The sequence below is a fragment of the Vigna umbellata genome, chromosome 1, assembly GCF_029865625.1.
Source record: "Vigna umbellata cultivar VRB3 chromosome 1, Vumbellata_1.0, whole genome shotgun sequence".
NCBI classification, from domain to species: domain Eukaryota; kingdom Viridiplantae; phylum Streptophyta; class Magnoliopsida; order Fabales; family Fabaceae; genus Vigna; species Vigna umbellata.
In genome coordinates this window covers 102,626,979-102,648,726 of record NC_142165.1, presented here as the reverse complement: position 1 = coordinate 102,648,726, position 21,748 = coordinate 102,626,979, and the positions used below count along the sequence as shown (strand labels likewise).

The 21,748-nt window shown below is 28.8% G+C and overlaps 2 protein-coding genes across 3 annotated transcripts; one reads left to right on the top strand and one right to left on the bottom strand.

Moving 5' to 3' along the window:
• Window positions 1–2,369: 2,369 nt before the first annotated feature.
• LOC124844905 (uncharacterized) lies at window positions 2,370–8,209 on the bottom strand. 2 transcript variants are annotated; one of them, XM_088105261.1, is made up of 15 exons: window positions 7,933–8,209; window positions 7,148–7,446; window positions 6,967–7,052; window positions 6,691–6,785; window positions 6,437–6,559; window positions 6,178–6,247; window positions 5,668–5,754; window positions 5,506–5,571; window positions 5,306–5,398; window positions 5,060–5,116; window positions 4,846–4,974; window positions 4,671–4,761; window positions 4,314–4,402; window positions 3,528–3,721; window positions 2,370–2,829 (listed from the first exon to the last, which is right to left on the bottom strand). In XM_088105261.1, the coding sequence occupies exons 2-15, from the start codon at window positions 7,383–7,385 to the stop codon at window positions 2,733–2,735; spliced, it is 1,515 nt and encodes a 504-aa protein (XP_087961387.1). In that variant the 5' UTR covers window positions 7,386–7,446; window positions 7,933–8,209; the 3' UTR covers window positions 2,370–2,732. The 2 variants fall into 2 exon arrangements, with proteins under 2 accessions (XP_087961387.1, XP_087961388.1); XM_088105262.1 differs by having other exon boundaries at window positions 6,967–7,046; window positions 7,933–8,208.
• A 10,489-nt stretch (window positions 8,210–18,698) lies between these two features.
• On the top strand, window positions 18,699–20,927 carry LOC124844731 (uncharacterized). The gene is made up of 5 exons (XM_047321727.2): window positions 18,699–18,857; window positions 18,961–19,154; window positions 19,474–19,558; window positions 20,379–20,444; window positions 20,581–20,927. The coding sequence occupies exons 1-5, from the start codon at window positions 18,774–18,776 to the stop codon at window positions 20,671–20,673; spliced, it is 522 nt and encodes a 173-aa protein (XP_047177683.1). The 5' UTR covers window positions 18,699–18,773; the 3' UTR covers window positions 20,674–20,927.
• Window positions 20,928–21,748: the final 821 nt, after the last annotated feature.

Sequence of the window (21,748 nt, the reverse complement as noted above, 5' to 3'; positions counted from 1 at the left end):
TAACTTATAAAAACTATAAAACATGTTGAAAATACTTATAATTTTAATTGGTATTTTTGAGAAATCAAAACAAATTTTCTTATTACATGGTATAAATTGTTTTTTTGTGGTACAATGATTATATATATATATATATATATATATATATATATATATATATATATATTACTTTCTTATATAATTACCTTTTCTTGAATTACATGATTTTTGAATTATAACGTGGATTAAATTTGCTTTTGATCTGTTTTTAAATTTGCCTTTTTGTTTGGTACTTTAAAAATTGATTTATAACTTATAGTTCTCAAATTTTAATAACGGTGTGAGATTAGACGTTGGGTGTTGCTTCCTCCACCATCACACCTTTCTCCTTTCACCTCTTCTTTACTATTTTGTTCCGTAAAATTTTATTTTTAGGGTTAATATTTTTTAATTTTATCCATTCGCAACCTATTTCACTAATAACCTAATATAGTCCCGTACATGAATAAAATACTTTTATTTCATTTTAACAGTATATTTCTTCTTCTCTTTTTTTCGTCGTTGTGAGATACTACAAGTTGCAAAGGTTGGTGGTGGTGGAAAGAATTATCAAGGAGTCTCCCTCTCATGGTGCAGTGTCGCTCTCGTGGTGCAGTGCGTGTCGTGTTTCATCGTATTCGAATAAACCTTCAAATAAAACCCTAAAATAAAAAACGTAAACGGATGTGACATCCTTCAACGGATATCAACATCCTTCAACGGATGTATCCTCCAACGGATGTTGACATCCGTTGAAGATGTCACCTCCGTTTAAAGGTTACTTTTTTTTATTTTAGAGTTTGTTTTATTAGGGGACATCTGTTGAACGATGTCACCTCCGTTGATGTATACTTCCTCACGCTGGTTGATGTTCTGGACGCTCTTCGATGTTCTTCCACACCATGGCGGCGACGCTCTTTCACACCACGGCGGCAATGGAAGCTTTCAAACAAAAAAAAACTGGAAAGAAAAAGGAATGAAAGTGTAGGAGGTGGGGAGGTGAAACGAAAATGGAGAAAGGGGAAGAGAGTTCCGTGGGTGGGTGATGAAAAAGTAAAATTAGGGTTTCAAATTATTTAAAATAGGGTAAAAGTAAAAATCTTTTTAACTTAAGAATATAATTGTATTTAAAATAATGTAGGGAGGTGGAGGAAGTATAGGGTGGTGGTGGAGGGAGAAACACCCTTAGACGTTTAATATAGTTTTGTGACAGAAAAAAGCTATCATAACATGTTAAATTTAAACATAACAATATGAATATAATATTATATGAATTTTAACCTTTTTATCAATTTTGCAATAATAAAAAGTTATCTTTAAATGTTAAATTTTAAGTATAACAGATATTAAAACAACATTTTCGAAAGTTAGAGAACTGACCAAAGACAAATTTGGAAAAAAAAATCAACAATGAAAAACATTATTTTATAATGTTAATATATATTATCAACATTTATAAAATTTGCATTTGTAAAATCTGAACAAAGAAGAACAAGTGTCTTCTTCCTCCACTTGTTCAAAAACTAAAACGAGAAACTTTTGCTTCCTCCACCCCTAATTTTTTCAGATGATTATTTTACTCTTTATGTTCCCTAATTTTTCAAATGATTATTTTACTCTTTATGTTTTATTTGAATGGTGCCTTCTTCCTAGTTTTTTACTTGCCGGTGTGTTTTTTCTTTGACTTCATTAGAAGTTTATCCTCTATTACTACAAGTTTAAGGATTGCTGTGAGCTTTACTGATGATTTAAAGTTAATTCCCCTTTGGTAGTTGCAAAAATTACGAAAGTTAATATCAATGAGCTTTTATTTGTTTTAGTGACTGACTGGTTTTCGGATCATCTGATAATAAACAGTCCATAAAATATTTATAAGAAAAAGGTAATCATTCTTAATTGGACAATTCTGAACATGAATTAAGATTTTTTTTTTCTTACAGAATATTATGGAATAGTGAGATCAGTGTTCTCGATCTGAAAATCTTCCAAATCATTTCTGGAACAAATATCTGAAAAGTGTCTGATCGAATAATCTAGGAATTTTCTGGATTAAGCTATCCGGAAGTTAAAAAAGAAGTCAGCCACAACTGTGCAGTGATTTTGGAGAAAGAAGAAATATTCTTCAAAGAAAAGCAAAAGACCCAAGAGTGCTCATAGGAAATGTAACCAAAGAGTGCAAGAGAAGAGACTCAGATTAAGTTATATCTTTTCACTTTTTTACAGTTAGTAGAAAGTGCAGGCAGTTATTATGAATATCAAATCCATTGATTGGTGGGAATCAAAGGTTTCATCTAGCATGTAAGAACAAACTGACTTGACATGGGGAATATTATTTATAAAAGCAATGAATATAATGATTGAAACTTCGAAAAAATTAAAAATAAATGAATGTAGATAGGAAGATCAACATCCATATAAATTATTTGAATTTTTGCATTACACAGATTATACATTTTTGGATATGCTAGTAACTAATTGATACTATCTAACATCTCTCTTCCAGTGCAGGTGGCAATATAAAGCTCTCTACACTTGCTTTTTATTGAAAATTAACGAGGCAACAATAAGAACCAAACTCAGCCAAATCATAATGCGCTGCATATGGATTTCTTTTTGTTTTAAATTTTTGGTTGCTCACGATCAATTTACTCCACTTTCACACCATAAGCTACAACAGTAGGAACCAAAATATGAAGAAGTTTTCGATGCTTTCTTCAGGCTTCAAGGGCATTCTGATCCATACTTTCCTTCTTTTCTGATAACATGGCAGCATGATGCTGTAAATATTCCTTGCTGTTAATCTCTGTCAATCTGCATTAAATTTATATCACAATCAGTAATTGCAACAAATACATACCTGTTACAAGGAAGAGTTGTGATTATCTTGGTAACTGTATGATATATTTCCATGCTCATATTTCTTTTAGCTCTTGGTAATGTCAAAACAGAATAACCCAATGCCAATCAATCCCAAAACCGGCTAGATCCCTATGGGTGTAAACCTATGTACCTGAATCACTAGAGACATCTTTGCAACTGACTCATAATATACTGCAGGCAAAAGCAGTTTCAATTCTACTCTAGTACACTCAGATACCAAATCTCAGGTGTTGAGATTGTTGTTTCAGGTACATCACTTCTCACTCCATTTGTACCCCTGATAACCAACACTTTACAAGATCCCGGAGATTGGATGTACATCTTAGGTTGAGGTAAGAGATTTAGTGCTTGAATATTTCTATGAAAAAATATACTGATGAATAAAGGGCGGCTGTCGGCTCCTATTATTGCACATCGACCATTATCCAGTTCTTTAACATCCTAGTTTTCTTCTCTATTTCACAAATTTAAGGGTGCAACTTCAATTGCATTGCTAGTACTCAATCTATAGTTTTTCTCGATCTTAGATGATCATATAAGTAATATTAAAAGGCGAGATATTCCAATTGGCATCACTAAATTGTTACAAAAAAATATTACTAGTTGTTTTGCGTAGAGATATACCATACCTACTAATGGTGCGGTCTTTTGCAAACCCCAATTCATTATCCACGCAAAGATTAGAATCATCATTTTTCCTTGATCTTGAAGAGGTTCTGGGAGCCATATTTTTAGCTTCAGATATTGTTACTATTTTTTCAAAGAGATCTTGAGGAGTCCCCTCAGCAGTACATAATAGTCTGGCCTTGTTCTCGTATATTACCTGTAATCACAGTGAAAAATGCAAATTATTCTTCTCACGCTGGGAAAAAGAAACCTAGAGGGTAATGGAAAAGAATATGATAATTCATTTAAATGTAATTATTCCTAAGCTTCACGTTATGAGAATTCTTGGTTGTTCGATGTTTCGGAAACACAAGCAGAATTTTATTCTTTATTTTTGTAGAAAAAGCCCACATTTTATGCCATATAAGGAATATTTATAAATATCAAGATTCACAGGAACAAACTCAGCTAGATGGAGAAAAACACACTCAGTTATTCAGAGTGAGAGTAATATACATAAGAGAAATGATAACAATACACTTCTGACACACTACTATCGCAAGGAACCTGGGATGGGAAGTGAAATCCACTCAACAATAGAGAGTGGATAGCAACATTCAAAATGTGCTCTAGCATTCGTCTCTGCATGATACTAGAGTCAACAAGCAAGGGAACGACTGATAGCAAGGTCATTCCGTGGGCAGAATGAAATATTACAATATAAAGGTTTTGATAAAATATGCTAATGAAACTCACAACAAATAAAGTTTTATATACAGAAAACCCATTTAGAATGGCAAGAGACTTACGTCAACTAAAGTGACAAATCTATGTGCAGCTGATTTATTGTGAAGCCCAAAAATTGGAATGCCTTCTAAAGCCAACGTGTGGAACTTCTCTGAAAACAAAATTGATATCCTGTGAGAACTTCGATTTATTGTTCTTACATTAGAAGCTGAGGATACCAAACTTCCCACAATGAGAATAAATGAAGTTACACAAAAAATAAATCATTTTTTTTGGTTTTAACATATTCAAAGCATTGTTACTTTTATCATTACCATGTGCAATTCATAGCAAACAATAAAACTGTACCCTGTCTTCTGGATAGGACACAAAAAATGTATGTATGCATGAATGAGAAAGTTCACTCAAAAATGACTTACTAAATAACCCAAAATAGTCTGCAGCCCCAAGAGGTCTGTCACAAAGTTCCTCGAAAGGAAAATAGGCACATCCGTTAGCTCCCAATGGAACCTAATGCAGAAAACAAGCACAGCTTAAAATTGATTATAACCACGATTGTGTGCTCAATGTGTCCAGTATCAATTTAGTACATACTTGCAGTTTCCTTCCCATAACTACTTCTACTTCTTGGGGAGTAGCTGTACCTTCTCCAATCAACTGTTGAAACCTTTGCTTGAGAAATCCAGATAAGTCTCCCCCAACGAAATAGAATCCTTCTTCGCCCTACAATCCAAATTTGCAGAAAATCAATTAAAAAAACAACAATTTGAGATTAGTGCACTTACATATATAAGATTCCTCATCATACCGAAGTCATTTTGCGGTAGTCAACTGATGAACCAATCTCATGTACTACGCATCTTTCCTACAGGAGTATACATGTATTAGGAAATAACAAAGGGGAAAATAACATAAGAAAACATATAATAGGCAATTACAAAGACAAAAATATAAATATGTCTTTATTCCTTGCTTTCTTCCACAGTACACACCCGAATTCCACAAAGCAGATGTAGCAATGGACTTGGAAAGCCAATCTAACACAGAAACATACCTTCAGTGATGCAATGAAGGGTAGAAAGAGATCCCTCTGCAGTCCACCTTCATACAGCTTATCTGGTGCACGATTCGATGTGGCTACTAGAATCTATACTCGTGTTCAAGCACATTGAAACACACGAATGTTTGAAATTAATTAGGCAATAATCCCACAATTATTGTTTTGACAGACCACCACACAGCTATATTACTTACAATGCCTTTGTTGAACAAATGTCTAAACAAGCGATTTAGTACCAATGCATCTGCTACATCTGTTACCTATTGAAAAACCAAACAACAATTCCAAGACATAGCATCAAAAAGTTTGCATGATCTATTATCACAAAATAAATAAATGTTATGCTAAAACTTTACCATAAATTCGTCAAGGCATAATAAAATTGAATCATCAGAAATCTCTCCTGCAACCACATCAAGTGGATCTGACAACCCCTTGTGCTTCTACAAGGATACAACAATAGGAAATCTGAGATAGGTTTCATCTTATTCTGTTTGCCAATTAAACATACAAAGACAACATCATTCTGGAAACTGGAAACAAACAATTAATGCTCAAAGCATAAGACATCTTTTTTGTCTTACGAAGATTTTCAAACAAATCCTTTGCAAAAACATACATAATTATTGGCACTGTCCCCCTGTATTAAGTAATAAATTCGACTGTAAAGCAAATTCCAACCACAAAAATAGACACAAGTAAAGCAATTCGACTGTAGGTTACTTGGATTTATTATCAACAGTAACTATATTGGGAAAACTGTAGTGTAAGATGTATCACAATAAATAGATTTGCCTCTTTTATCCACCAAAAAGAAAAGAAAAGAAAAACATTTGACGGGAAATTAACAGGTTGGGTAAACTTACCTGTAACATGCTATGTACATTCAACATAAAGTCATGAAAATGAATCCTCTTTTTCCTCCAATTAGAGGGCCTGATAAGAATCAACCGGTGAAGACAGTAAAGGTATAAATCCTCATAAGGACACACTTCCATAGTATATTCTAAAAATGCCTCATATTCTTCCTATATTGAAAGTTCAAAAGCTATGGCAACTAATGCAACAAGACAACATCAAATGAGAAAACAAAAGTCACTAGAAAATAAATTCATTCAAACTCACAATTGATCAAAAAACAAGTCCATCAGCATAGTTTTACCAGTACCCACTCCTCCAAAAAGATATAAACCTTTTACAGGTGAGTAAGAAGGATGTGACAAGAGCCTAGACCACAGCCACCCACTCCTGCAAAATCAAAAGATCAATAAATTCAGAACCAAATAGGCAAACAAAATGTGAAAAATAAGCTTCAAGATTTGAGCAGACATATCAGCACGATGCAAGACCTATACTGGAAGTAAGCAATGGTTGATTACCTTACAGGTTTTTCATGATTGCGATCCAGTTGGCAGACATCAGCAGACTCAACAAGCTCATCATATAGTCTCTGAAGTTCTGACAGAGTGTCAACCTGTTTCAAAAGAAAAGAAAACAAAGAACAAAGGAAATGAAGAATAAGTGCAACAACTGAGGAATAAGTGCCACAGTATATAATCCATATAGTAATATCCAACAACCTTTTATCGATAAAATAAGCAGGAAAATCCATTTCATCAATGAAATTAGGCATTAAAATGAAATGTAGACACTACCTGGCAAGCATCACCTTCTACAAGTTCACCATTAGCAATTCTTCGTTCATACTCAACAAGAGGCCCAGCTTTGGTTGTTTCTGTAACTTAGAAAACAAATTCCAATACAAAAAGAAATAAGAAGAGAATAAGTTTCAAACCCTCCTGAATCCAGCACACCGAGAGAAAAATAGATGAGAACCTGTGTTTCTGAGTTTTGCAGCATCGGTCGAGAGAGCTCTCGTGATTGCTACAAACGAATGGTTTTTGAAAAAGTTGGTCTCAGCAGTATCAATAACTCTATAAGCTGAACTGTGAATATGACAGCTCTTTCCAAAATGACATGGGGATTCTTCTGCACCATTAACACTGAACAAAACACAATGTCGCCTCTGAAAGGCTGGTCGCCATTGTCGCAGACAACGGAGCACGTTTCTCATCCTCAACAACTCCCAACTCCCAATTCCTCTAATGAGCCCCCAAGAAAGGAATTAACTGTCCCTGATTTCAGAAACACAACTCACTAAAAATTCAATTTTTAATCATGACAATGAAACCAAAATTAAATCATGGGTCTTTGAACTCCGACTTTCCCCAAGAATTATAAATGAACAAATTTCAAGAAATCCCAAATCAAAGACACTAGTGATTCACCACAGTTTCTCAGTACAAAAAAATATCCAAAATTAATAACAAAAAAATCTCGAGACAGGATTAAGAAGGTATTGCGCTTTGACCAAAATTAGAGACAGCGAAAGGGTAAATTCGTAACTTGGCGAGAATATTCCGACTAAACAAAGCGCCGATTGAATCTACCAATAAATGCAACAGACATGCATGATTCAAAACAAGGTTAACTTAATAAGACCACATAAAACCGCTAATTTCCAATTCGTTTCGATGAGAAAAAGTACGGAATGAGAAAAAAATGAAAAAAAAAAAAGACTGAACACTCGCTATAATTATTTAAAGGATAAAAAACCTCACCTGGGTGGACGTAGAAAATGCCCTGAAAAGAGCACTCCCACTAAACAGGAACAGCAGTAGTAAATAGAAAAGGAAAAGAAAAGAGAGTGTTTGGAAGAGAGAGAGATGACGATCTCTGATTACGATGATACAAGTTGTTCAGAAAGTTGAAGATGCAAAGGGACTCAGAAAAAAGTGAAGATGCTTGCTCAAGAGCTGCAACAACGTGGTCGTGGTAATGCCTCCTCTTTTACTTTATGGACTAATTTTGTTCATGAAATGTGGGAATTTTTCACATATGATGGAGCCTACAAGCTAAGGTCAGCTTGGCTTTAATTTTTTTGGCATAACCTAAAGGTCAATAAGAATGACAATATTGATACCCACTGTTTTCTCTTTGCCCTTCTTTATTTTAACAATAAATAAAAAAATAAATAAATAAATATATATATATATATATATATATATATATATATTAAAAAACAATTTTTTTAAGTTTTTTTTTATAACTTCACTATATTATCATTGAATTATAATTCAAACCTATGACAGATTAAATTACATTTTAATAATATCTTATAAAAGTTCACTTGAAAGTATAAATATAGATTATTTTTAGAAATCTTTTGAATTAGGACTTAGCTTTTCTGAACTGCGACGTTGCGTTATAGATTATATAAATAAACTATAATAGTAATTTTTTTGTTATAAGATTATCTTTTTAAAATTATGATGAGATTGAATTTATATTTGACAAAATTAAAAACTAACTATATTTTGCAATCAACATATAAATTAATTGATACACGTATTTTAGAGGACTCGCGCATTATTATTTTTATCAATATTTGAATACTAATTTCAAAATGTTAAGCAATTTAATAGACTTTGAGTATCTTTATATTATTTTCTATATAAATATGTCTCCATAAGAAGAAGATTTTAAATGATCTTTTGTAAATTAAAAAAAAAATTGAAATTTGTATAAAGTAGTATTTATAATTTAAATTAAATAAACTAAAATGTATCTATGAATAATTTGAAAATAAAATTAAAAAAATGTATGAGAGAATTTTTATAAATTAATTCATATAAATTATTTTTAAATTATAAAGAAACTAATTTTGATATATTTTTCTCTTAAAATAGTGTTTATAAAATATAAGTGTTTTTAATTAAAAATTTGTTAATTAAAGACTCGAATTTTTTATATTTTTTAATTAAATTTTTGTTGCTCAATCTTCATTTTTGTTGATTAAGCAATGTATATATTATCTTGGTGACATTACAAGTCAGATAAAATAAATTTTTATTATTATTTTACATTGACTACAAAAATTTATATTTCTTAATTTATAAAACGACAATACAATTTAATAATCACGTAAACCTATTAATAACAAAATTAAATGATAAATATTTAATTAAAAAATATAAATTTTAAATATCTAATAGTAAAAGAATTAATAAAAAATCAATTAAAATACACACATTTAAAATATAATTAAAACTTAATTAAACTATTTTTTAATATATCTGTAAGAGGCTTTAAATGATTAATATCTGTGATATTTCTCTCTACCATAGGTGTAAACCTATAACTGGATAGTTTGAATTTATTATATTTTTTACCACTTGTGTTGAGCATTGATCCTATTCGAAAGTTTGTCTTCTAGTATATGGACGTTGTTATATTCATTGTCTTTACACAGCTGATAAAAGGCATAAATAATATAATATTTTTACCAATTTATATCATTTGTTTAAACACAGTTATAATAATTTTGATTATTTTTTTCATTTTTAATCCGTACAATAATTAATAATAGACCCCAAAAACTTGCAGGTGGCATCTTCCACGTGTTCCAATGAATTCGTTTCCACCGTCACCAGCAACTACTAAATTTGTTAGGAGAAAAAAATAAACATGTTTTTATAGGCCATGTTTTTTTTTCTTATTTTGAATAAAATTTTTAATAAAAAATAATGGAGTTCTCTTTTATTGTGATTTGTTTTGAAGAATGATAATGAGTGCATAAAGTATAGAATGACAAATGAGCAATTCGCGGAAGCAATCAAACATGGTGGATTCCAAATTCAGGCACTATTATGAGTTGAAATCCCAGGTTATGTTTTAACACCACTTTCTCTCGACACCTATGGAAAGAAACAATTCCAACAATCCACGTTGCTTCAAATCTTTAATTATTATTGTTTTGTCACCATCAACTCAACTATCCATTTTTTATTCATATTTTAATCCAACACGTACTACTTTACGCTTACGTGACGTGGATATAAATCAAGGAACACGTAGAGATAAGAAAGATTTTTTTAAAAAAATCATGTATTTTATACAAATGATTTTTATCTTTTATTTTATTTTAAATAAAATATAAAATATGATAGATTGAAGTATTGATTTAATGAAATATTAATTAGTCTCTATATAATGAATTTATTTTTATTTGAGTTTTATAATAAGTTTTATTAAGTGAAATATTATTGTTTAAACAAATTGTTTGAAGATAATTCAGGTTATAATATTTATTTAGTTATTATGTTTTTTTTTTTAGATTTTGAGATAGAACTTTTGCTTTTGAATATTAGGTTGCTATTGTTTAATAATATAAACTTTTAAGTGTGATAATATAAAAATATTCACCTGTAAATGATTATTTAATGTTTAAATTAATAAGAAAATAAAGATAATAAGCATACAGAAAATACAGATTGAGTCTTAATTTTCATTATTAAATATTGAGTTGTAAGTAATTCGTGTGATGTCACGTCGTATTTATAAATTTTCTAAACTATGAATAAACAAATATATTAAGTTATTTGATTATAATTAAGTATCATGTTTTTATAGATTAGATAATCAATTACCATATCATAATATTTTAAATATATTATATAATTTATTATTATATCGTTATATTTTTGTAGATATTCGATAATTAATTATAATACTATAATATAATAGAATATATAAATTATTGTATCATAAGATACTAAAAGTAAATATCTTAGATATATTTCATAATATTTTTTAGACATAGGAAAACTTGATAATTAGTTATTATATAATAAGATATTATTTGTAAATATTTTTAAATATTTCGTAATATTTTTGGGGTATGTATATAAGTTCTCTGCTAAGAAGTCATAAATAAGATGTAAGTAAACTATGTTGATGAATAAACAAGTTATCGTTCTCCATTAATCGTACTTTTAAATGTAGGTACATCTGAAATGATATATGTACTTGGAAGAACGTGTCTCGTTAAAATTTTATTAGACAAAACACCTAATTTAAGAAAAAAAATTAATTTATGAAAAGAAAAAGAGTATATATATCACTTTATGAGAATCATGTGTTGTTTGTGAGTGTGTGGCCAGCAAAGCATATTTTAAATTATTAAAGAGTGTAAGGTCATTCCTTTATGTTTTTTAACGCTTTTATACTAAATTGTATTTTAATTCATGGATATCTTTCATTGATATTTCTCAATCTGTGGATAACTTTCGATCCCTTGCACTTCTACATGCTTTGATACTCATATATCTTTTTATTTTTGACACTTTTTTACACTTTGATACCTAGGTGTCTTTTGATTATTATATATATTTCAATACTTGACGCTTTTAAACACTTTAGTAATTGAATATCTTTCATTTCTTAATGCTTTTAGATGTTTTTAAGTACTTAATATATGTGTTTCAATCTAAAGTTATATTGTATTTGCTTACAAATGTCTTGCCATCAAAGTATAATTGAAGTATCATACATATGTATTACCCTTCGAGCCTAATTAAAGTAATTTTTATATGTGTGCCATTCTATGTTCTCTACTCAACAACAATTTTCCACCAAATTCATCAAGTTCATATATTCTTATGGAGTGAATCCACTATATGAGTTATGGATCATTTCAGATTATGGTCAAATTGTCTCCATGCTTAATTTTTCTTGCATTACCAAGTTTGTGTCAAACTAGTGATATCATACTTGATATTCATACAATAATTTCGACAACTTAAAATATGTCTCTTTATAATTTTGTTTGGAAAAAATAGTACATCATTTTTACCTTGATTCTAATATATTACCATAAGACTTGTGATATGATAATAAATCTCACAATGAATGTCAAAATTTCTTATCAAAATTTAATAAGATGCATTGAAGTGGAGTCTACAAAATATTCTTTGACATCTAAGTGAAGATCGATACAGTAATATTGAATATAAAGATAATTTTTATTATTAATTTTATATTATAGTATGGTTAGTGCCATATTTATTTATAAATCATAAATAAATATATTCAAACATATTCTATTATTCGATATAATAAATTATTATATCTTGAAAATATTAGGTAATCAGTTGTTATATTATAATATTTTAAAATTATAATAGAATATAATAATAATTTATTATATTATAAGATATTAAATGTAAATATTTAAAGATATTTTATATGTTAAAATATAACTAATTTAGTAATAAATTATTGTATTATAATATATTATTTATAAATATGTTAAAGATATTTTATATCATCTTGGACATGTAATTTTTTTATTTTGTTTTTATACTAAATTCTGATATTTTCATTTTTCTACAAAAAATTTTCGTGATATTTATTTTCAAATTATTGACTCATATTTGGTTGGTCTTTCACGTTTTGTTTTGTCTATAATTTTAATGCATTATTTTAACTGTTGTGATTAAGTGACGGTGTGATGTTACATTTAATAATATAGTATATTACAGTCATGAAAACTAGTTTTTTTGACATTTTTATCTTATAACATTACTTAAAAAAGTTTTTATTAAATAAGGAAAATACTCTTGTCAGAAATTATTAATAAAAATATCATCAATTACTAAAGCAACTACATGAAATTTATCTGACAATTTAATATATGATATTATGAGTAAAAAGATGTGAAAAATATTTTATCTAACCCTTAACTTATTTTCTACTGTCGAATTATTATATTTATGTGTTCACTTTTTCTTTATTACTAGATACAAAAACATAAAAAATGAATTTAGAGATGAGGCATAGTATTATACAAACTAAAGTATAATTTAAATAAACCGGTCAATTTTGGCTAATATATTAAAAAAAGTCGTACAAAATACTTGTAAACTGTCACAAGTTATTTTATAAAAATAGAAATATGTTAAATAATTCGTATGCCCAATTAAAGACTTAGTTGACTGTTAAAATCGGAACAAAAGTAAATATATAAAGACTTGTCCATTTTTTATTACTAAATTAAAATAAAATTATTCAAGACCTATTGTAATAAAATACATATTTCATCCAAAATTATGCTTAATTATAATTTTAAGTAAAAGTCCTTCGGCCCAGAAATATATGAAAAAAGAACACGAATTGTCTAAGTTCTTTAAGTAAACAAATGTAAAATGTACTAACAAAATTGAATCAGTTATACCGAGAAAATTTAGTTAGACATGTCCAAAAAAATTCAATACTTTTATATTGTACTCACTTAATCCACAAATTAACTATGAAAGTGAATTGATCCAAAATTTACAAATAATTTTTAATAATTTTTATTATTATTTCACAATGTTTTTATTATAATTATTTATTACTTATAATGATAGTTTGATAATTTGATGTCTTTTTATCAATAATGTTTAAATTATTTAAATATTTAATTTATTTGTTTGTCAATTTATATAAATTAATTAGATATATTAAAATAAATTCTAATATATGAATCAATCTGATTCAGCAAAAGTTTAAGTCATCTTAAATTTAAAAAATTTCAATTTTTCAAAAAAGAGTTGAACTGAACTCACTCAATTAATTTACTAGCAATAATACTTTATCAATATTTTTACCATTTTTTTATAAGTTTTTTGTTATAATTAATTATTATTTCTAATCATATAAGATTACAAAATTTGATCTTTTATATAATACAATATTGTTTAATAATGTTTAAATAAATTTTATGTTTAATTTTTTTTGTTAACTTATATATGTTAATACTTTAATTTTCAAATATATTATTTATAATAATATTTGAAAATTTAAGTATTTTAATTTCACTCTTATAAAAAATTGAATAACGTCAATTTACTTTTATTATACTATAACAAATACATAAAATAAATTACATAAATTAAATATTTATAAGCGAGTCAATTTATAATTCGTAATGAATCAAATCAAGATATATAATTTATGGATTAATAAAAAATGAGATTGAACTGATAATTTTTTAACTTAATCCATAACGAATCGAATTAATCAACTTTAACACTCGTAAAATTTAAATTTTAATTATATTTTTTATAATAATTAATGTTTAATAAAATATAAGAACACTTTAATTATATATTATAAAATAAAGTAATAGTCAAATCACTTTGATTGCAATATAATAAATATATAAAATAAATTAAAAATAAAATATTTTTAAATAAGTGAATCCAATGTCTTATTAATTTATAATAAATCAAGTTGAATTACAAAACTTTTAACTTATAAAAAAATAATAAGAGTTTAGCTCATTTTAAATTCATGCCAGTGGCTCTCTTTACTCCCCTAAGTTTAACTTGAGTCAAACTTAAAAAAACAAATGAGAGAAAATAAATGTTAACAAACAGATTTATACAGGTTATCAATTACTTGGTTTAAAATTTCGGATTTGTAATGGTTGGGTTCAAATACAAACTATTAAATTACTGCAATTGATAGGATCCAATTATTTTCTTAAATTATATTTTTACTTTTATTTTTCAAATTTTAATTATTCTTTTGTGTTTAAAAATTTAAATGGAGTCAAAATATTATTATTCTTTAAATTGTTTTGAAAAACTGCAACAAACAAGGGATAAAAAACAATTTTGGAGAAATTGATTTGGACTATAATTTGTTTTTTTCTTTTCTAATTTAGGTCAAAATCATATCAATCCATTGACCTGCTCTAAAACTCACAAATTCAATAGTGTATGAATCATTTTTACAAATATATGGATGGATACTTTTAAGCTTTTAATCCCAAACTCGTTTTATGATTAAAAATGAAACAATAAAAAGTATGGTTTCAATTTTAATTTGGTTGAGATATTTGAAATATTTAAATTCTTCTCAGTGTCTTTGTTGAACTATGAGGTATATTTAAGTTTTTTGTGTTCTTTTATAAATTGTTCTTAGTTTGTTTGTGTAAAAATATTTGTGTTATTTTATAAATGTACACTTTTTTCTCTCAAATATTTTAAAGTAAACAAGAAAAAAATCTTATCCCTCCTGTATTTTAAAAGATGATCTTCTTCCATTCTCTTTCATTCAAAAATTTTGCACCACACGGTTTTTCGGGTAATTCTATATTTCAAAATAGATATTTTTTTAGATTTAATCATTTTCGAGATTTTTAATTTTGTTAAAAAGTTTTAAATAGGTTTTTACTTATTTTTCTTATCTTAATTGGATTTCTATTTTCGAAAAATTAAAGCAATTAAGTCATTGTAGTAAATTCCGTACAACATAATTAAAGGTGTCACGTGTCATCAGTTCGTGATTTTTTTGAATTTTTTAAATATTTGTTTATTATTTTTATTTTTTAATTTTTTTAAATTTTTTTTAGGAAAATAAAATAAATATGTCACCTGTCAAACCGACATTGTGACCACATGACAATAACAATGTGACATGACACTGAACATATTACATAGAGATGGCAAAAAAATTCGTGCTCATAGATATCCGCAGATAAAATCCACAACGAATAATTGATACTCGTGGATATTTACTATCTGCGGGTATTTTAATATCCATTTATAAGTGAGTCAGGTGTGAGTATTATATTATCTGTATCTGCCGTTACCGTGAAAAAATAATTAAAAAAAATTATTTTATACTTTATTAAGTTAAATTTAATTAAAATTAAAATTAATTTATATTATATAAGGTTAAATTTAATTAATTTATATTATATTTTATATATTTTTTATAATTTTATTTAATTTTTATTTTAATAATTTATAAAAATATATATTTTTAAAATATTTACGGGTATCCGCGTATATCCATGGGTTTTAAAATACCATGAATATTTGTTAAGTGAGTATCCGTGCGAGTGGCGAATGAATTTTTTTTGAAGTCGGATTACCGGTAGGTATTATTTATGCCCGATCCGACTCCTTATCATTCCTAATCTCACCCTACACCTCCAATTATTCAATTTTTAACCTTTATTAATGTTTTTTAATTTTTTATCTTTCTTCTTAATGTTTTTTAATTTTTTATCTTTCTTCTTAAAATCACTCTGCACCTCTTCTAACACGGATTTCGAAATCTGATTCATAATTTTTTTTAGGTTTTATTTTTAAATTTTAAATTAATAATAATCTAATCTAATTTAAAATTTTAATATTATTTAATATACATTTATCTTAATAATTATTTAATATATATTTTAAAGATATTAAATATATATTAAATAAATGTAGATTTAATAATATTTTTAATAATATATATTAAATAATTATTAAGATATAAATGTATATTAAATAATATTAAAATTTAAATTAGATTATATTATTATTATTATTATTAAATTTTAAACTTAAAAGTAAAATTTTAAAAAAATATATGAATTAGATATCAAAATCTGTACTAAAGAAAGTGCATATTGATTTTATAAAAAATATTTATAAAAATTAAAAGTGGAGTAATTGGAAGTACATGGTAATATGTTGGACAGTGCAGGATGAAACTTCCTAGAGTGCTTCACCTTACACCTTTAAGGATTTCATCATGCATCTCTAATTCCCTAAAATATCCCTAATTAATAGTGATTTAAAAAATTTTATTATTAAGGATTTATGTGCAGGACATTGACTCCACCTTCATTTTCTTTCGATCACCAAACATGCATTTTTGCTGCACGTGGCATCCCTTCACTCCTGCATCCTTGCACCTCTACATCTTCCATCTTGCATCTCATTTCATCTTTATAAAAAAACTCTACACCCAGTACACCTTTGCACCTCATTTCATCTTTATTAAAAAACCCTATACTCCCTCCACCTTTGAACTACACATTTTATGTATGAATTTATAATGTACTATATCATTTTTAATTAATATAAAATAATTTTATGAATGTATTAAAATTAATAAAACTAATTTTGAATATAAAAAATTGAAAATGAAAGTATCAATATGAAAATCCGAGTTTGTAGAAATCGGACATAGAGATCCGATGATGAAGATTTGGGATATCAATATCCGACGGCAGGTTTAATATGTTATATATAAAACTTTAATTATATTACACTTTTAATTATTTTATTATTTTATAATTTTTTTAAATGTTTATAAATAGTAATATAATTTTTAATTAATATAAATTAATTTATTAAAATTAATAAAAATAATTTAGATTAAATAATAATTACAGTGCCCATCGGATATACACATAGGATGCATATAGGTTCGGATATCCACATCCGAAGTTTCATTTTAGAAATGAAATGCCATTCATGCTGATTATATATATATATTTTATTATTTCATAATTGTATTTAAATTTTTATTATTTTATAATTATATTTAAATTTATGTATAATTTTTATATTTATACAAAAATTTAAAAGATTTATATAAAGGTTTAATAGCCAACTTTGTCCGTGGTTTGGTTGGCAAATATCAATTTAGTCCATCTTTAGAAATATATTTGAAATTGGTCTTTATTTTTAAATTTTTGAGTCAAAATAGTCCCTTCCATTAAATATAACCAAACGGAGTTAATGAGATTTTATTCATTAATTAGAGAATAAAGGATTTAATTCAGAAAGAGTTCCACTGCAGCACCCATGTGAAACGAAAGAGCAACAATCCACCTATGCGAAACGAATGAGTAGTAATGAAGAAGACTCTGATCTATGTGATCCAACCCGAGAGGGTGAAACCTTGATCTTCTTTCTTTTCTTATCAACCCGAGTGTGTTTTTCTTTTACAAGAGTGAGTTGGGGTTCAAACAAAACACCACAACAAAATATTGACCCAAACCACCCTACCCATATCGAACCAACAGTCTCGCTGATACCAAAACTTCGTCTGGTGGTGGTGGTTGAAGGTAACGGATGTGAGTATGCCACGAAATATTACACGAATGTCAACATCCGTAAATAGACATCGATATCCGTTGAAGGAGAAACGGATCTGCCATATCCGTTGAGTCTGGACGATTTCCTCTGCACCCATAAAAAACACAGAAAATGCATCAACCTAAGAACAAAGGCCAAACATACAACACACAAATTATATTCCAGTAAATTCAAATGAAATAAATTTAGTTTGAATCGAGGAAACTGCATAATAAACGCACCAAACCACCACTGCACCACCACGACACCACCGCACAAGTAATATGTGACCAAAGCATAAAATGGAGAAGAAAAAATTAAAGAAGTGAAAACGGATGTGAAGAATGGATTGGGAAAAACGGATCTTGAGAGAAAGAGAGAGTTTGGGAGGGGGTGGGTGTGCGGCTGTGTATAGAGTGAAAATTAGAGGTAAAGATTAGGGTTTTCATAAATTAAAAAGTAAAAAGATAAAAAATTTAAAGTAAAAAAAGGGTGATTTTGTAATTAAAAATTGTTTGGAGAGGTGCGGAAGGAGGTGGTGGAGGAAGCAACTTCCAGTACTGTTTAATTGTACAGTCCAATTCAGTGTGATGGGCCGGAAGGCCCACTGTCGAAGTTCGAGTGTTATTGCGGTCTGTTCCAGCAAACGACAACGCATAAGCAGAATCGGAAGTGCAGTAGCGTGTGGTCGTTTGGGGAAGAAGGAGAAGAGAACAATGGCGAATCAGGGCGCTAAGAAACGCAAGGAAGAGAATGCTCGTCACATGGCTAGGCTACGCCAAGTCATCATCGCCTGCAACGTGCTCTCTCTTATTCTCTTAAATTGTGATTGTTGCAACCAATTTTTTTTCGATACTGTCGATTGAGAACCTAATTTATGTTTACTTTTGAATTGATATATAGGTTATCTATGTGTTGCTAAGAATGTTGGTGTTCCATTCGAGTTTCACCTGGAAGCACTGGATTGGGTTGATTTTGACTTCTTTGGCATATGTTATTCCCTATCAACAGCTCGCAAGGATGGCGACTCCTGCTTACGCTGAAGATGGTGAACTTTTAGATGGTGGGTTTGATATGTCTACAGGTGGAGTTTGTGGGTATGTCTTTGTTGTTGTATCATTTTCAACTACTTCCTGTGTTAATTGCTGATGTATCTGGGATGACTATGTTTCATGATTCTTCTTAGTTTTATGTTTTTTATTTTTGGGATTAGACCCCTCTCAGATACTAAGAAATACACTGTCATCCGATCACAGAACATATTCTGTTCTGAGTTTATTATAACGACCTAAAAGTATAAGTACATGAACTGTCATATGGGTAAAATTGTTTTACGCTGTCACTGTGTGACGATTAAATTCACTCTCTTTATATCTTCTGAGTTGGTGTATGATGTTCATTATTAATCTTTTGCAGATATTTACACGATGTTATCTACATAACATGTTTTGTGCAAGTCATGTCCATTATCTCTGGAAAGTTCTGGTATACATATCTTGTGGTAAGGCTCTGCTCACAAATGTGTCAGCTTTAGAATATAGGCTTTTAAATTTTTAATGATATAGTTTTTGCGCTAGAGCTACTTCAAACACTCTTGTGTCCGTAAAGAGAGATTTACTGTACTCCATCCTTAGCTGTGTGCATTTGTATGTGCTCTCGCTATCTTGTGCTGTAGTTAGACATAGGAGTGCTTATACCCTAGGGAAGAGTACTTTCCAAGAAAGAGAGAAACCAGACAGAACAAGTTTCTTGTAGTGCATGTTGTGTATTCTTTATACCTGAAAACAATCAATGTACAATTGGAGAGACTGGAATGCTAGAGAGAGGAGCTGACAAAAATAGTGTCATTTATCTATAATTGAGTTTCTTTAGCATGTTGGCCAAGGTTCAGTTCCTAGTCATGTGTATAGAGAACAACACTTTGTTAAGAGAGACATAGTTCACTTTGATGGTCTCTGTCTCTGAAAAGATTATTCTCCAACTGTTAGCTAAGCGATGTCCGTGGTGCCCATACACAAATGATTTTACACTACCAATCAATCAATTTCTCATCCAAAATCTGTGAAGTCTACATTTTTTCCAAAGCCGGTATTTTAGATACCAAAAATAAAATTAGGTGTTTTTTATCATTAATTTCAGTTTTCATTTTTTTTTCAACCCTTCTCTCAACAATTCCACGCTTGGCTTGGTGTCTTGTATTGCATCTCTTTCTATATGAACAACTTTTATTTAATTGTATATAAATCAAACATTTTCTTAAATTTGAAATCAAACATAACTAAGTCTGTGAAATAATTTTGCCTTTGCTTGGCATTTTCTAGATACCGGCTTTTGGAGCATACAAGTCCTTTGGCTTCATTAAAGGATTTTTGCCACAAGGTTCAGAGGTACGGTCACCTTGATGATCAATGTTCACTTCCGACCACAAAGAGAACCATATACCTTGTTGCTCAGTGTTTACTTTCGGACCACAAAAGAACTAGACCCTAATAACGTAAATTATGTATTTCTTCTGTGAATTAGGAATCATTTGAAGATGAAAAGACCCGCAAGAAGAGGGAAAAGATGGAGAAGAAGGCATCGAGACCCAAGTTTGCGAAGACAAGAACTAGATAGTTTGTTTCAGTGTACGCACCCAGTTACACTGTAACCCAATATTGATGGAGATAGCCCTGAAACTTCCGACGTTATTGGGAGAACATGCTGCACAAAGTCTGGGTTGTATTCCATGTATAACATTATTTTCCGCTTTTATGCCCTCCAAGAATATGTAATTTTACACAGTTTAGAAGAAGTATTTGGAAAAGCTAACCTTTGTGGGATATTGAGATTAAGAGTTGTCAATTTCGAGATTCATCATATTTATCAAACGTCTCAACATCTTCTAAAGTGAACGATGTGGAATTGCTTAAACGGAGGTTTTTGAAATCCTAGGTGTGTAAAAATGAGTACTGTCACTGGTAGCTTGCATATCAAAACTCGATAGCACAAAAAATGTTAATGTTTCATTTTTAGTTACTTTTTGGGTGTCCATGTTTAAAAGATTTTTACTATTCTGTGTCATTTTTATATATATCTTTATCATTGTGACGTAGTAATGAAAAATTTAAATAAAAAATAGAAATATCTTATTAAAGTTAAAAAATATTATGTTTCTTTATTTCGCAAAGCATTGGCAAAACAAAAAAAAATTATAAGAACGTTAATTACCTCACCTCCTTTAACGTGTTGAGTAAATTCTCATGTAGAATGGAAAAAGAAGACAGAATTAGCACTAATTTATACTCATCCATCAAGAAGTTGACAGTCAATTCTCTGAAAATAGAGATGCATCCCATTCAAATAGAAGAAAAACTTTCATAGTCATCTTCAAAATAGTGGGCCTTTCTTCACTCAGCACCATTATTCATCACATCACATTTGTTACATTCACTGCATGTGAAGGATTTTGAAGGATCAAATATTGAAACAGATTGCGGTGAACAAGATGTGCAAGGTTGACAAATAAACCATGTAAGGCTGCTACCAATGTCCATCACCGCAAGTTGTGGAACAGGTGGTTCACCAATGGAGATATTCATCAATAACACAACATTTCTGGAGCTAGGAACAAGTTAGTTACTCCATTCCTTTTGTATTGAATCTGTCCCATAAAAACTTAGTTACTATTTTTTCTAACTTTTTAAAATCT

Bases quoted from the DNA above. Each gene is read 5' to 3' on its own strand.
- LOC124844731 (XM_047321727.2), top strand. From the start codon at position 18,774: ATGGCGAATCAGGGCGCTAAGAAACGCAAGGAAGAGAATGCTCGTCAC. The intron at 19,155-19,473 runs GTATGTCTTTGT...AATCTTTTGCAG, and splicing joins TCTACAGGTGGAGTTTGTGG to ATATTTACACGATGTTATCT. The intron at 20,445-20,580 runs GTACGGTCACCT...TCTGTGAATTAG, and splicing joins TTTTGCCACAAGGTTCAGAG to GAATCATTTGAAGATGAAAA.
- LOC124844905 (XM_088105261.1), bottom strand. From the start codon at position 7,385: ATGAGAAACGTGCTCCGTTGTCTGCGACAATGGCGACCAGCCTTTCAG. The intron at 6,560-6,690 runs GTAATCAACCAT...TTGATTTTGCAG, and splicing joins AATCATGAAAAACCTGTAAG to GAGTGGGTGGCTGTGGTCTA. The intron at 2,830-3,527 runs GTATGGTATATC...AATTTAATGCAG, and splicing joins AAAGACCGCACCATTAGTAG to ATTGACAGAGATTAACAGCA.